Source organism: Aulostomus chinensis, chromosome 3 (assembly GCF_037954235.1).
Source record: "Aulostomus chinensis isolate RoL2024-O1b breed Wild chromosome 3, RoL_Achi_v1.0, whole genome shotgun sequence".
Taxonomy (NCBI): domain Eukaryota; kingdom Metazoa; phylum Chordata; class Actinopteri; order Syngnathiformes; family Aulostomidae; genus Aulostomus; species Aulostomus chinensis.
Window position 1 is genome coordinate 14,991,148 of NC_141322.1, and position 15,568 is coordinate 15,006,715.

At 44.4% G+C, this 15,568-nt stretch overlaps 2 protein-coding genes and 1 pseudogene across 6 annotated transcripts; all 3 read right to left on the minus strand.

The window, feature by feature from the left end:
• Window positions 1-306: 306 nt before the first annotated feature.
• camk2n1a (calcium/calmodulin dependent protein kinase II inhibitor 1a) lies at window positions 307-2,154 on the minus strand. Of its 5 annotated transcripts, none has more exons than XM_086200677.1 (3): window positions 1,844-2,154; window positions 1,356-1,598; window positions 307-622 (listed from the first exon to the last, which is right to left on the minus strand). In XM_086200677.1, exons 2-3 carry the CDS (start codon window positions 1,522-1,524, stop codon window positions 552-554), a joined length of 240 nt encoding a protein of 79 aa, XP_086056803.1. In that variant the 5' UTR covers window positions 1,525-1,598; window positions 1,844-2,154; the 3' UTR covers window positions 307-551. The 5 variants fall into 5 exon arrangements, with proteins under 5 accessions (XP_086056803.1, XP_086056802.1, XP_086056801.1 ...); XM_086200676.1 differs by having other exon boundaries at window positions 1,356-1,601; XM_086200675.1 differs by having other exon boundaries at window positions 1,683-2,154.
• A 3,118-nt stretch (window positions 2,155-5,272) lies between these two features.
• On the minus strand, window positions 5,273-14,949 carry LOC147267815 (trypsin). The gene is made up of 4 exons (XM_086200678.1): window positions 14,801-14,949; window positions 10,474-10,615; window positions 7,319-7,585; window positions 5,273-5,852 (listed from the first exon to the last, which is right to left on the minus strand). Exons 1-4 carry the CDS (start codon window positions 14,947-14,949, stop codon window positions 5,682-5,684), a joined length of 729 nt encoding a protein of 242 aa, XP_086056804.1. The 3' UTR covers window positions 5,273-5,681.
• LOC147267816 (uncharacterized) lies at window positions 8,890-9,858 on the minus strand (annotated as a pseudogene).
• Window positions 14,950-15,568: the final 619 nt, after the last annotated feature.

Consider the following 15,568-nt stretch of genomic DNA (forward strand, 5'->3'; position numbering starts at 1 on the left):
GAACAAACAATATACGGATTCCCACTTTGTGCAAGAAAATAAAGAGACACTTTCCATATTTACAAACTCTGTTACTCGTTTGCTCTCGATCAAAATGAAGAGTAGAAAGAATGGTATTTGATTGATAAGATATAGGAGAAGTGTGTGCTTTAGTTTTAGAATAGATTCATTTCCTGTCCCTGATTTCTGCATTTCGACAGCGTTCCCGCCTTCCTCCACCTCGCCCCCCTCGCACTTCTGAATTTATGGCGAAACCCTGTAATCGAGGGTGTGTATGTTTGTGTATGTGTTGTTTTTTTTTTGGGGGGGGGGGGGGGGGTCCTCCTGGGGGTCCTTTGCTGCCATCTCCCGCCCCTGCCATTGTGTGTGTGTCACCCAGATGGCCATGACTGACTTGGAGAGGAGGGTGTGGAAGTGCTGCTTGCTGCCACATGAGAGAAAGTGCTTATATACAGTGTCTTTGGATTAAAACTGGTAAATATCGCCATAAAAAATGTCAAGAGTGTCTTTCAGTAAGAGGGGCGGGGGGGTGGGGTGGTCAGCTGAGCGCTCTAAGCATCTGCTGGGGTCTTCTCTGTTCCATTTTTCAGTGCGTCGTCGCCGGCCTCATCCTCGATCACAACTGTGGATGACAGGGGAGAGAGTTAATGAGGAGGGCTCATCTCGGTGTGGCGTCTTGAAAATTCATCACTGACAGGCAGACAGGGGAGCATCTGAGCCTGTAGTGGCGTGTAAGCGTGCGTGCGTGCGTGCGTGTGTGTGTGCATCAGGGCATGAGAACATGCAAAGAGGAAATCATGAGTGGGATTATGTGTGTTGTGTGTGTGTGTGTGTGTGTGTGTGTGTGTGTGTGTGTGTGTGTGTGCCAGACACACTTGGAGATGCATGGATGTCTGATGATCGTTTGCGTGACTTCTTTATGTGCATCTACGTGCGTGCGTGCATGTGCCAGCCTCATTGATCAATGTTTCATCAAGGATGCAGCACACACCACAACTACAAAAAAAAAGCCTAATTTTTCAGGTTTAAACAGCACACAAATACCATGAAGCATTGGTTTTGGGGAGGGGGGTTTGAGCACAACTCCGGCGAGCGGCGTTCAGGAGGCATTTAGCAGCATTGCGCATCCAACTTGTGTTGCAATGCGAATAGAATATTTAAAGCACCATTAATCCCACATGCATCCACAGACTATTGCTCTAATCTGACACGTCAAGACAAGCGTGCCACCCATCACATAGACATCCACTAGTAACCTTTCTGTTTGCGCATCACACACACGCACGCACACACACACACACACACACACACACACACAAAAGCGATGATACGACTGAACTTAAATGTATATTTACCCCGTTTGCTTCTTCCTATTTGTCCGAGTTTGGGCGGACGTTTATTCTGTGAGCCGTTGAAGAAGTTGTTGGTGTCTTGAAGACGACAGGTGAAGGAAAGGTGTCCCTCGTCGCCTTCATTTCCATAATGACTCATTTTTTCTTCGTTGAAAGGCAGCACTTCCGACATCTCCAAATGCGTCTTTATCACCAAGGCGCACCGACTGCAATGTAAAGCCCGTCGCCAAGCTTGAAGACGGTCGTCTGCTACAAACAATCAAAGAAATAAAATTTAAAAAAAATAAAAACCATGCAATCTGCTGAGACGATCAAGCCCTTTCTGTTTACCCCGAAGACACGTGTCTGTCTCCGAAGGTACCCAACAGAAATATAACAGTCAATGTCCTCAATTCATCCGCTCCTGCAGCTTCGGCAACATTATTCAAAAATGTCAGAAGGGTTTTTTTTTCCCTCTGTGCGTATTGCTTTGGAAATGGAGGCGCACGTACAGTTGAGCCCGCTGGTTTCGAGAAGCTGAACCCGTCGCACGGAAAATCTGAGGAAGAAATGCAAATTGAGGAGCGATGCAAAACACGGATTCCGGGGAGACCTGGCGAGGGAGCTGCTCGGGGATTCTCTGGTGCAACTCAGAGAAGCTTCCAGCTGGAGTCGTGATGCTGTAGAAGGTTCCACTCTCCGGGATGTAGGCGCAATCAAACTAATGGCGATTTTATTCAAATTGGAGCACGGTTCAGATCTGTTTTTTGAGGGGAAATGCCGTTTACGCGCCACCACTCGACGAGTCCGAGATGTTCACTGTTGACTGACTTGGCCAGAGGATGGCGGTACTTGCTCAGGCTGGGCTGGAACTTTTGGCCCCGTTGCGCGACTTGAGTTCCAGTAATGTTCTTACCTCCAGTTCCTGGAGAACCACCTGAGAGCAGAAGAGAGGTGAGATGTCACACCAGGGAGAACACGAAACCCATCATTTATTTCCTAAAAAAAAATTACATATATATATATGTGTATATATATATATATATATATATGTATATATATACATACACACATTTTTAAAAATTTAATAATGTTGGTTCTCGGTTTTATTCTACAGCAGATGTACTCAGGGGCGGGGGGGGGGGGCTCATCGAGTGGTGGTGAAAGAACATCAGTCATCAACAGGACATCTTGTAGAACAGCTTAAATGTACGTGACACCTTAAAGAGCCCGTGTCTGCTTGATCCTGGGTTTTTAAGAACTAAATAAATTGAATTCAAGAAACCTGACTGTTTTCCCTTCAAGAATCAGAAACAAATAAATAATTGTATTTGGCCAACTCTAATTCATGTAATGCATCAATGTTAGGCTTGCCTGGGCTCAATAGTAGAGCATCTGGTCTCAAAATAACATAAAAATGATGCTGGACAGCAGTGATTCCAACACAAGGCAACTCTGTGATGGATGTATCCGTATTTGTAGGTCTGCTACAAAAAGGAAGTATAGCTCACACTGAGTAGGCCGTGGCATGAAGAGATGACAGTGTCGATCATTTTGTGCTTTTTATTCGGCCTCATAAATCATCTCGTTCTTCACTCAAACACATGAGCTCAGGTTCAATGTGGGTGATTCCTCACGAACCACCATCCAGGCTAGCACCGCTAACCTTAATGCTAGCAATGTCAGACGCAACGCTGAAAGCGTCTTCATCCGCTGTGCTGCGTCCATTAACCGTGCCTGCCGCTGGCATGGGCCTAGAGGGAAGTTGTTTCAAGCATTTATTCATATTTGAGCAAAACATGCAGTACACTGAGCGCTAAATGGCCTTTTTTAAAACTTGGTTTTGTAGTTATGTATGAGGAGTGAGAGCCAATCGAGGGACGAACTGGTGCAGGTCCTTCTAGAATGCAGGAAACTCTTGGAGGATTTTGAGGGGATACCGCAGATTTTTTTCAGTCTACCTGCTAGTCCAGTTTGGGAGTCATTGGTTTACGGTTATTGTAACGTAAGGGGCCCATGATCTCAGTATTTGAACACCCCTGGTCCATAAAATCCAGGTACAACAACATATTGAGATGTTAAAATTGAAAAAAAATTACAGTTTAATCTTAAATAGACTCCGATTATGTAAATTTGTAGACTTCTTTATTAATTCATGGGTTATAATAGACACTGTTATGGGGCCCTGAATCTGTGCAGAACCCAGTTTGAGAGCAGAGCGTTTGAGGGCCATCAGGTGAAAAGTTTCGGGATCAGAGGCCATTATCAAAACTGGTTTGCTCCGTTGAATAATGGAGCTGCGATATTCTTTAGGTTGGAACCAGTTTTCGTTGAATTTTCCTTCCCACCACTATCTTTACTGTTTATTCTATATAAATCTGTCTTTGGTAGGAGCGGCAGCACAAAGGAACGGTCTTTAAAACAGGACAGAGAGAAATAGATGGTCGTTAAATGCTGACGTGGACGATTTCTTTGTCAAAGGAGCCAAATGTCATTTCACAGACAATGAACTGAAAGGTGATGAAACAAGATATCAGACCCTGCAGCAGAACCAACTTTCATATGCTGTCACCTGAGGAGGTGCAGCCATGACACACCCACTCCCCGAGGACCTGACTGATTTTATCAGACACTCCCCTTTCATAACTCAATTATACCTTTTTCAAAACACGAGGCCATATAGTGATTTTAATTCACACGTAAGGTATAAGAACAACAACCTTCACCCAAGGAAAAAAGTTGTGTCCTTTTGACTGCAGATCCCAGTGTAGCCCACCCAGGAGAGAGGGCGCGCCAGAGAGCAGCACCTCTGAGAATACGTCAAATTAAAGTTTGATATTGAAATAAAAACAGAGGATAAAAGTAGAGCAAGTACTCTAAACCAAACCACCTTCCAATGAAGCACTTAAGCTAAGTCACAACACCACAATAAGTGACACTGTAGTACTTGATCACAGGAAGTGATGTAAAGCCCCTGATAACTGGGCCTCAGAATTTTTTATAGAACAAAAATAATATTAACACGATCTACACTGTTTTATAACATTAAATAAACAACATTCAAAGTCGTACTTTATTGAAATGATTTTAAATGATCTTTAATTGAGAGCTAAATATTCAAATGTTCAGATTGTCTGCTTCACGAAGCCTGTGTAGCGGCGGTCTGATCCCGCTTCGAGTAACAGTGGATTTGCAAAATAAACAGCAGTCCCCAGATTCTGTTTCAAATGCTGCTAAATCCTGAGCTGTTAAGGGTTGAGATAAGGTTAGAAACACGTGTCTATTGTGAACGAGCCAAAACGTATCAAGCTCTGTGAAAAACATTTTCAGTGTCATACACAGCCCAGTCTCCTGACAGTAGGAGGGTTCTGGGTTAGAATCTGACAGCCTGCTGGGACCTTCTATGTGTAGTTTGCATGTTCTTCCTCCAACAGACCAAAAACGTACAAGTTAAGTTAACTGGAGGCTCTAAATTGCCTGTCAGCATTGATGTAACTGTAAGTGGTTGTCTTTATATCTCGGCCCTGTGATGGACTGACCACCTGTCCAGGATGTCCCACCTCTCGCTCAGTGATAGCTGAGATGGGCTCCAGTCCCTCACAACCCTCAACCGGATAAGTGGTGTGGACAACAGATAGAACTAATTATCCACACCTCTTTAAGTGAATCTAATCAATAGGCAAGTGAGTGTGTATAGGCAACAGTTCATCTCTGAGCCAAATGACTCCACACGACAACCTCTAAACATTCCACCCAACTCAGCAGCTGTAGATATGAATATCTTTATTGGCATTAAAGGCTCGTTCTCACAGCTCCAGTATGAACCCCACAGCTGAGGATTTATGGGGGCTGCAGCAGTGTCACGGTCAGAGTAAATCACTTCTCTGGTGTGACAACAGGCTTATTACCTGCTGTAAATCCAACAAACAGCTTCCTGTCACTTGCGTGTTCAGAACTTCATACATCGCAGTGACAATGACAGACATGGGCTGGCATGGCTCAGAGGGGGTCGCTGGTTCGATCCTCACTTCCCCCAGTGACCATGTTGAAATATCTTTGAGCAAGATACTGAACCCCTAATTGCTCCTGATGACCCTGCCATGGACTGGCGACCAGGGTGAACCCCACCTCTCGCCCAATGTCAGCTGGGATAGGCTCCAGCCCCCCACGACCCTTAACAGATAAGCGGTATAGAACATGGATGGATGATAGACATGATACTTCATGTCCAATGGGTATTTCAACATATATGTAACATTATAGTGTTTTTAAGGTATTATAAGAACCACCTCTGAGCTGGACTAGCTTTAATATTTTGGCTCCATCAATCATTTTCATTCATCCTCATCTTCAGTATGTGATACAGCGTGAGTACGATCTGTAGATGATGTGATCTATCCAGCGGCGGAATTTGGAAACAGCTGTGTAGACTCCCGGAAACTTAGCATCACCGCAGCCGTTACCCCAGGACACCACGCCATATAAACGCCCCCCACACACCAGAGGCCCTCCAGAGTCTCCCTAGAAGGACAAGAATACAACCTTCATCAGTTATGGAAGAGAGGCAAGTTGCAAGTTTGATGAAGAGAGGAGATATTTGATTAGACATATAGTGAAAACAGGTGAGGCACTAATGCGCGGGGCACGCAGGGGAAGTGAGTGTTATGTCCAATCACTACCGCTTCCATCAGTGTCCATGTTTTGTATTTTGTGGAGTCTAGTTCAAGACCTAACATCAGGTACTACTGGTGTCCCTCTTGTCCGCATAACTTAGCATCAATAGGAACAAGCTAAATTTTTGCTCTACATGAAAAAACTGTGAATTCTGAATAAAAATATTGTTATTGCATATTGCCTGTTTCCAGGTAATGACTGAAACGTAGCACTGCTTTGGAGTCCTGAGGTCACATAACTTGAGAGCTAAAAGAAAACAGTGAATTTTTTTGCACTACATCAAAAAAACAATTATGAGTTTGGCAAAAAAAAATATTCCCCCGGACCTCATGTTTCATAGCAGTGGTGGTCAATCATATAGAGTGGAAGGAGCGGCTTGTCACCTCGTCACGGGTCAACGGGGACCAAAACATATGTACTGAGCACAACAGCAAAAAGCAGCCAAGCAGAACAAGTGTTGCTGTAATCTCACTTTAATATCCTTGGAAGGCGCTACAGGATGCAATAAACAACACATAGTTTATTCACAGGTGACATCTTTACAGCACTGTAGAAGTAACAAATAAAGACACGGGGAAAACAGGAGGGTTGGACACCAGATATTGCTGAAACTTTTCTCTCTATCCTCATCAAGGTCGGGAAAGGAAAATATACCTGGTGATGTAGTCATCTTTATTTAAGGTGTGACATGTAATATCTGGTTGCTGCTTACAGATGCTAACGAACTAAGTTGCCAAGTACTGAAATAAATATGTACTCGTACATTTTAATTGATGATTGGTGTCTTTATCTGAGGAAAATTACATCCTACCTGTATACAACACATTAAGTTGTTCGTGTCATTTTCTTCTTGGTTTAAATACCAACAGTCAGCAGTACAAGCTGTTGTCTGTGGCTACAAATGGCCAAATCTCAAAATCAGTCCTGATGCTATTTCAGGCTGTTTTTCACTCCGCCATCATAACTAATATCATTCCTGAGTGTGGCCTGTCATGTTGGCTTAATAAAAGTTTGCAACTGAACCAACACTGACATTATGAGTTGTATCCTTTGACTGTCAGGAGGATGAGCGCACCAAAAGTGTGTTATTGTTTTGCTCAAATGAGAGCTGAGGAAATACGTGACCCTGTGCTATTAAATGCACAACAGGGATCCAGGTGCCCTCCTTTGAGAATATATACTTCAAGATGGATTTAGTGGCTTTTCAGAGATTAAATGACCTTTTTTTCCACAGTGGTGCAGTAACATCTACTTACCTTGCAGCTGCAAAATAATTGCTCAACATTAATTAAAGAAGTGTTTTTTCTTTGTACCTTGCAAGCATCCCTCCCTCCAGTCCTGTAGCCAGCACAGATCATGTTCGCTGTGATGTTTCCATTAAAGGACTCGCTGCTGTTACACCTCGCAGTTGAGACAATGGGCACCGTGACCGTCCTCAGAGTGAAAGGCTCACGGCTTCCAGTAGGGCTGTTGTAGCCCCACCCAGACACCCGACACACCCTGCCCTCCACCACACCGGTCCCCTGACGTGGGAGAGGCGCCAGCGACACATATTTGTTCAACACCATGGGAGCTCGCAGCTGGACAGAAAAACAGAACAAGCCTGAGTAGGAATGTATTTAATACATGTGTTTAATAGTAACAGCTGAGTTCTTCATAGCGGAATGGTTCCATGCAGCTATGTGTCATTTACTCTACTTTGTCTCTAAATAAGGTCTTTTGTAGAGCAAGTTGGCTGTTTTTAGCAAAAAAGTTCAAATGTGAACTACATGTCCATCGTCAGCACTGCAGAGATAAGCTTGCTGCTGGGAGGCTGTTTCAGACGTCACTCTCCATCCCTTCCACTTGCTGTAGCCTCGTTACGTAGAACCAACAGATTGGCTAGTGGCAACCTACACTCTCAATATGGCTTTTTGAAGAAAAAAAAAAAGGATACTAAAATACACTTGCCTGGGCTGTTTCGATGAGCTGTTGAAAAAATATACGAGTAGTTTTAGAACATTTGCTGTCTAACAGGGATGTGCCTGCCCGCTACTTATGGAATTAGTTTCGTTTTACGTGCATGACCTCAAGTTCCCCTGAATCACAGCATCCATGACGATTACATTTGGCTTCAGAAATACAAATAAACTAGAGCATTGTTTCTACAATAGCAGAAGAATAACAGGTTTAGCCAGATGGCTACATGGGACTACAAGAACAGCAGCGCCAAGTAGCTGACAGGACAGAAATTTTCCTCCAATAGGAGTGGGATCCCCAGGTACTTGTAGCTCCTCTGGATGTCACCTATATTTCCTTCTGGTAGGTCGACCCCTTCAGTTCTGATCATCTTGCCTCTCCTTGATATCATCCCGTCACAATTATCCAATCTGAATGATATCTCTACATTATTGCTGTAGATCCTGGTGCTGAGGATCAGTGAGTCAATTTCTCACTCATTCCTGACATACAGCTTAAAGTCATCCATGTGGAGCAGGTGGCTGAATGTTGCCCTGCTTCAGAATCAGTAACCACTCTTTGTGAAGATCAGACTTGATGATAACTTTGGCTACTGGCTTTGAGTTGGCCTCCAGGGTCGCCTTCCACATCCCCATCGAGTTTCTGATTAAGGCTCTAAGTTTACTGTTGACGTTGTACAGTTCCAGACATTCTAATATCCATGTGTGTGGCATTGAGTTGTAGGCTTTCTTGTAATCAGTCCAGGCGGTGCACAGGTTGGTCTGTGTGCTCTTACAGTCTTCGGGGACTGCTCTGTCAACCAGTCGTGCTGGGCTCCTCGGGTGTTAGTGCCAATTTTTTTCTGAGCCCTGTTCATGTACTGACCCATGTGCTTACTTATCTTAGCTGCTATGATACCTGACAGGAACTTCCATTTTGTGGAGAGTCAGGTTATTGATCGGTAGTTGGATGGGATGGGTCCCTTCTGGGGGTCCGTCATGATCAGAACCGTCCTGCCCTGGAAGGTCACTCTGCGTGCGTCCCATCCCTTAGCACCTGGTTCATCTGCGCTGCAAAGCATTCATGGAGTGCAGTTAGCTTCTTCAGCTGGTATGTGGGGCCCGTAGGTGTCCAGCTCTTCATCTCTGACATTCTGTCTTGGATGTCTGCAATACAGATGGTTTCTGCTTCTTGTTCTGGGAGGTTTCTGTGGTCAGTTCTCAGGTCCACTTGCAATTGTGCATTGGTGTTATGTGATGCTTCTCTTTCCCATATGCCCTTCCAGTATGTTTCCAACTCAGCTCTTGGTTGGCCTGGTTGGTTGTCATTTCCCTGCCATTGGGAATACACATCTTGTTTATTCTCCTGGCCTCAACCTCCTTGATGTATCCCTTCAGTCAGATGGTCAGAGCTGTTAGCCTTTGTTTGGCAGTTTCAAGTGCCTCTGGTATGGATAGCTTTGTGTATTTCTGGGGCACACTTTTATTCACCATATTTCCTTGCTGCAGTCCTCCTAGTTGGCTAACTTTTCTCCTTGTTGGCTTTATTTTGACCTCTATCCTTCTCTTCCATAGAGGGTATTGTTTCCTGTGCTCCGTGTCAATGTCAAGCTTGTACCCTAGCATCTCCAGTATTACTGTTGCTGTACAGTGCATCAGCTTGTTGGTACTTGTACTTGCTGTAGGTATTGTATTCAGCATAGCATTCACATCCACTTGTACAGTGTTTCTTATTGGGTGGTCGGGGGTGGGTGCCTCCTAGTGGTACACCATGAAAATGTTTGCTCGTAAAAGTGATTTTGTCCTTTATTAAATAAATGATGCCATATTTCTGGAGAAGAGAGCAGCTCCATCCAAAGTGGGATGGATGGTCAGCTCACACCGGCTACAGGGGCTTGGCTAATCACCATCGGCATCCCACAACCCTGCCAGCAGTGTTCCTGCTTGACATGGATGGCAAGCTCCACATTGCTGCTAGAACCCTCTATGTTAAGGAGCCAAACCGTGTAATTTGTAATATGTATGATGTGAGTTTATAGTACATAAGTTTGCCATCTGGGGTGTTGTTCCAGGGCTATTAAGCTTGATGGGACGCGAGATTTGTGTGTGTGTGTGTGTGTGTGTGTGTGTGTGTGTGTGTGTGTGTGTGTGTGTGTGTGTGTGTGTGTGTGTGTGTGTGATCTCTGAGGGTACTCAACAACTCAGCTGTATTCGGAGGTTCCAGGATTCTTGTTGGTTCACGATCTTCCTTCTTAGGTCATCAGCTCTGTTATTTGTATCACTCATGCTCTGAGGTAGGACAGTGCAGCATTAGGGGTCTTGCCTAAGGACCCTTATACTGGATGTCCCCCCTTGATGACCTTGTCTGTTGACTTAACCACTGTACTATCCACCTGATTATTATTAATACTTTCAATAATGTGAGATTTCATAAATATGCGTGTGAAATGACACATGATGGCAAATCAGTACTGGGAGAAAAATATGTTCTTCAGTGTCTTGATAAATTGTTAGCTATGTTGCTTCTGTACCTTAATGAGCATGATGTCAGCATCATTGCTGCTCCTGTTGTAGAGGGGATGGCTGACCAGCATGTAGGGTTTAGCGTACTGCTCTGTACCCTCAAAGGTATTTAGGATGTAGTCACCGGCCACTATCATCATGTGCTCTGCCCTGAGGAATAACACATATTTCAACACAATTTTCAACTCATGTAGCATGAAAATCTTGAGATTTTTTTCATCACTGACCACTTCAGGGTGAGAAAATTAAGGAGAAAAAATGACACAAACTGCAATGATCGTGCTATTTAACAATCATATTACTGAAACAGATTATAGAAGGTGAAATTGATGAGAGGGGAGATTCATATGTGAACAGAAGTGTTTCTCTGTAAAGGAACAATGGTGTACTGTGTGGAAACAGGACTGGGGCAAATACACAGACACACACACACACACACACACACACACACACACACACACACACACACTCCACTGATGAGTCAAGGTCATCAGAAGAGACAGCATCTGTGTGCTGTTTGACTTCCCAGAGGACCTTATATAGGTTTAATGTGCATAATGATCAAGTGGCATCATATCACCTCCCCTGTAACCCAGAGGATGTTTGCTTTTAGGCATCTGTTGGGACCATCTGCTTATAATATAACATCATAGCTTGTACACAGTGACTTCTACCGAGTACCCTGGAAGAACAGCTGTCACAACTTGCACAAGTACCTAAGTTTGAACCTTACCTGAGGCAACATTCAAACACAAAAGTCAAGCCACATTTCTGATTCATGATGGGGGAATAGAACAGTAAAAGAAAAACTGATTAATAAGCTCTGTGACGCTGTGAGCTAGAACCTCCTGTCAGCTCATAGACAGCATAATAGAGGTGGATTGAGAATGGACTCCTAATTTGAGACCTTACAGCTGCATTCTCTCTAATAGCCAGCAGGGGACACCTCCACTGGTTTCAAGACAAGGTCTGAAAGCCTGAAGTCTTAGTTTATTTCCTCAGTACATGTTTCCTCAATGTGCTCATGGTGTCACTCACTCATTTCAAATATTTTCCAGTTCAACATGAAGACCATTTTATAAATAATTGGTTGATTTGGAATTAAACATAAAGCGTAACTGTGGGATATAAATTAAGGTACATTTTTGTAGTGCTCTTGCAAATAAGGGCCTGAAACCATCTACCTGCAGCAGAAACTAAACCAACCAAAAGTTTTGGGCAGGCTACAGAAGATTTTCAGATGACATTGTAAGGTTTACTCCTCCTGGAACCGACTGGCAGACTGGTCCTAGGCGAAGGGCCAGACAAAGAACGGTTCAAAAGACCCTTCATGGAAGAGACAACTGTGAGTTTGTATACCCAGCCCAGCATGGCACTGGGGCCCCGCCCTGGAGCCAGGCCCAGGGGAGAGGCCTGTTGGCGAGTGCCTGGGGATTGAAAGAAACGGCAGGCCCGACCTGAACCCGGGTGGTGTGCAGTTATTGGACTTCTGTGCAAGTTGTCTATAACTAACACCATGTTCGAACATAAGGATGTCCATCGGTGCATGTGGCACCAGGACATCTTTGGTCGTAGGTCTATGATTGATTTTATAGTCGTATCATTTGACCTGCGACCGTACGTTCTGGACACGGGTGAGGAGAGGCGCTGAGCTTTCAACTGATCACCATCTAGTGGTGAGTTGGATCAGGTGGCAGGGGAAGACGCCGCGCAGACCTTGTAGGCCCAAACGAGTAGTGAGGTTTTGCTGGGAATGCCTGGCAGAAGAACCTGTCAGGATGATATTCAACTCCTACCTCTGGCAGAGCTTTGCCCGCATCCCGGGGGCAGTGGGGGACACTGAGTCTGAATGGACCATGTTCCACTCTGCCATTGTTGAGGCGGCTGTTGTGAGCCACTCCGCGGTGGCAGAGCTCTAAGGGTGGATGAGATCTGCCCTGAGTATCTCAAGGCTCTGAGATTGTCTCTGCAACAATGCATGGACATTGGCCTTTGGAGTGGCAGACGGGGGTGGTGGTTCCCATCTTTAAGAAAGGAGACCAGAGGGTGTGTTCCAACTATCCAGGAGCATGGGGTAGATGGCCCCTACATAGGGCTGTCCAGTCTTTCTATCGGAGGAATGAGAGTCTGGTTTGCGTTGCTGGCAGGAAGCTGGACTTGTTCCTGGTGAGTGTTGGACTCTGCCAAGGCTGACCTTTGTCACCGGTTCTAGGCGCAGCCTGGTGGTGGAGAGGGTCAAGTATAGTGACAGGAGGATGTCATCTCTGCTTTTTGTAAATGATGGGGTCCTCTTAGCTCCATCAAACCACGACCTTCAAGTCTTGCTGAGTCAGTTCGCAGTCGAATGTCAAGCGGCTGGCATGAGAATCAGCACCTCCAAGTCTGGGGCCATGGTCCTCAGCTGGAAAAGGGTGGCTTGCCCACTCCAGGTGGAGGAGTTTAAGTATCTCGGGGTCTTGTTCACTAGAGAGGGTAGGATGGAGCAGGAGAGAGACAGGTGGATTGGGGAAGCATCCACAGTGATGCGGGTACTAAACCAGTCTGTTGTGGTGAAGAGGGAGCTTAGGCAAAAGGCGAGGCTCTCAATTTACCGGTCAGTCTACATTCCATCCCTCGCCTATGGTCATGAGCTTTGGGTAATGACAGAAAGAACAAGATCGCGAATACAAGCGGCTGAAATGAGTTTCTTCCACAGAGTGGCTGGGCTCTCCCTTAGAGATAGGGTGAGAAGCTCAGTCATTGGGGAGGGACTCAGAGTAGAACTGCTGCTCCTCCATGTCGTTGGGTAAGGCTGTAACATGCATCAAAGCAAGGTGAGCTGTGGGGATGTTGATACCTTGTGACTGACAAGTCAGCAGGCTGAGGTGTTTCACTAGTTATCCATCCTTTTGAACAAACATGGCTCCAAAACAAGTGGAAAAAAGATGAAGGCCCGCAACTCACTTTCAATGCTCCAAAAATAATTTTAATTGGGACGACAGCAGCAAAAAAAACCAAACATTTCGACCCTGACGGTCTTTTTCAAGTTAAATACATAAAAGGAAGCGACATCCTTATATACTCAGGTATGCAGCCCCACCTGGTGACCAGGAGTAGTACCAGGGCAAACAACATATCAATCAGGGCATAAATAAAGTACATTCTACACTTGTCACATAGGAAATAACCACACCGTACCTCACCTGTTCCAGAAAATTTTAAATAGAAAAATTAAAAAAACGCCTATATAAACACACACAACAATGAACATCCTCCAGTGAATGACAGCATACAAGGTTCCCTGTCCACAGACACCACCAGCTGTACAGTACTGAACGGACAGCAAGATGGTGTCAAACAGACACACAGCCTAGGAACTCCTGAAAAACAAGTAAATACTCAACAATATGTCAAGTTAAAGGAATGGTCTTACATCGAACTCTTCATTAAGTCCTATCGGTGCCATCGTTTTAAGATGATGGATCCACTAAAGTTCTTGTTTTAATAGGAGATTATCCAAATCTCCTCCTCGTCTAAAAGAATGTACTTTTTCCATTGCTGTATATCTTAGAGATGAGACATTGTGACGAGCCTTTTTAAAGTGTAATGCTACTGGGTTTTTTTCATCCTCATTACGTATATTACTCCTGTGTTCTGCGATTCGTGTCTTTTTGCCCTGGTACTACTCCTGGTCAACAGGTGGGGCTGCATACCTGAGTATATAAGGATGTCACTTCCTTTTGTGTATTTAAATTGAAAAAGACCGTCTGGGTCGAAACGTTGTTTTGTTTTGTTTTTTGCTGCTGTCGTCCCAATTGAAATTATTTTTGGAGCATTGAAAGTGAGTTGCGGGCCTTCATCTTTTTTCCATTGTTCCTGCTTTTACAGTTTGGCTCAGCACCACACATATAAGATGTGCGCTGCAATTTTTTTCATTTTTTTCATTCCAAAACAAATGACCAAATTGCCAAATTCTAAGTTTCAGTGTACAAACCAAACAGTGAAATAGTGCTGCCACATCCACTTCTATTGTCATCATGTTAAGCAAGCTATCATATGACCAGCTAATGTAGAGCTGTTCCAGTGTTTAACATGTTGATGATCCAGTTGAGTTTGTCATCCTGCATCTTGTACCTACTCACCAAACACAAAGTACAGATTAGGTTCCTAGTTTTGCAAACATCAGATTACAAACCATTACAAAAAACATTACTTGAAAGCACCAAATCCACTGGCAAGAGTGCTAGACAGACCAACTGTGTGAATGTTGCAATCCTTGACTGGATACTTTTACGATTGAAGAAGGAGGTATTCAGCCAACAGGAGCATGAATAACTAACAACTGGAGTTTCTTACCCAATGTTACAGTGAGCTGCGGTCAGCACCCAGTGTCTGTGCACCAGGGATCCACCGCAGAAGTGTTGGCCCCTGGTGCTCTGTAGTGACACAATGTATCTGATGGAGTTTGGCGCAGCAGCGTAACCCCCGACAATACGGTCCTGCATGAGCCCACGGCCTGAAACAGACAAAGATGGGAGGAGGAGCTGTGATATGTTCTATTCTATCATAACAAATAAATAGCAGTATTCTAATCAAAAATAGGTTTATGCATGCACTGATTCAAAATTCATCAAACATCAAAAATTTGCAAGAATAACTTAATGTTGGGCCTGTTTTAATCGTAGCAGCATACATACTCAAATAACACAAGTTATGCTGCAAAAGAGGAAGTTAAACCATGATGGTTTCATGCACCACTGAGTGACTTTTACAGCAATGAAAAAGGCCCCGCCAGCAACACTGTACCTGATTCTCTCCGTGCATTTATGGTTGCATCAGCTTGTTGCTAGTTGAAAGTTATTTCAGCTGCATGTTCTCAAATTAAAATTTGAAAAAAACAAACTCACAGGGTTCTACTCTATTATAATGGAACTACTTGTTTTGCACTATTTTTGCCACTGAATATGTTTGCAAAGCGGCTCCATAGTCTGATCTTTCTTCCACCAGGACAATCTCATGACTCGCCGGCCCACCTGCTAATACAGCAACAGAGATATTATGGAGACACACACATGATTTGGAGGAGAAGGAACTGCTGGGTTGGATGAAGATGCGATTTGAACT

Bases quoted from the DNA above. Each gene is read 5' to 3' on its own strand.
- camk2n1a (XM_086200677.1), bottom strand. From the start codon at position 1,524: ATGTCGGAAGTGCTGCCTTTCAACGAAGAAAAAATGAGTCATTATGGA. The intron at 623-1,355 runs GTAAATATACAT...TGTCATCCACAG, and splicing joins AATAGGAAGAAGCAAACGGG to TTGTGATCGAGGATGAGGCC.
- LOC147267815 (XM_086200678.1), bottom strand. From the start codon at position 14,949: ATGCAGGACCGTATTGTCGGGGGTTACGCTGCTGCGCCAAACTCCATC. The intron at 7,586-10,473 runs GTACAGAAGCAA...TTTTCTGTCCAG, and splicing joins CTGACATCATGCTCATTAAG to CTGCGAGCTCCCATGGTGTT. The intron at 5,853-7,318 runs GTACAAAGAAAA...TTGTCCTTCTAG, and splicing joins GAGGGAGGGATGCTTGCAAG to GGAGACTCTGGAGGGCCTCT.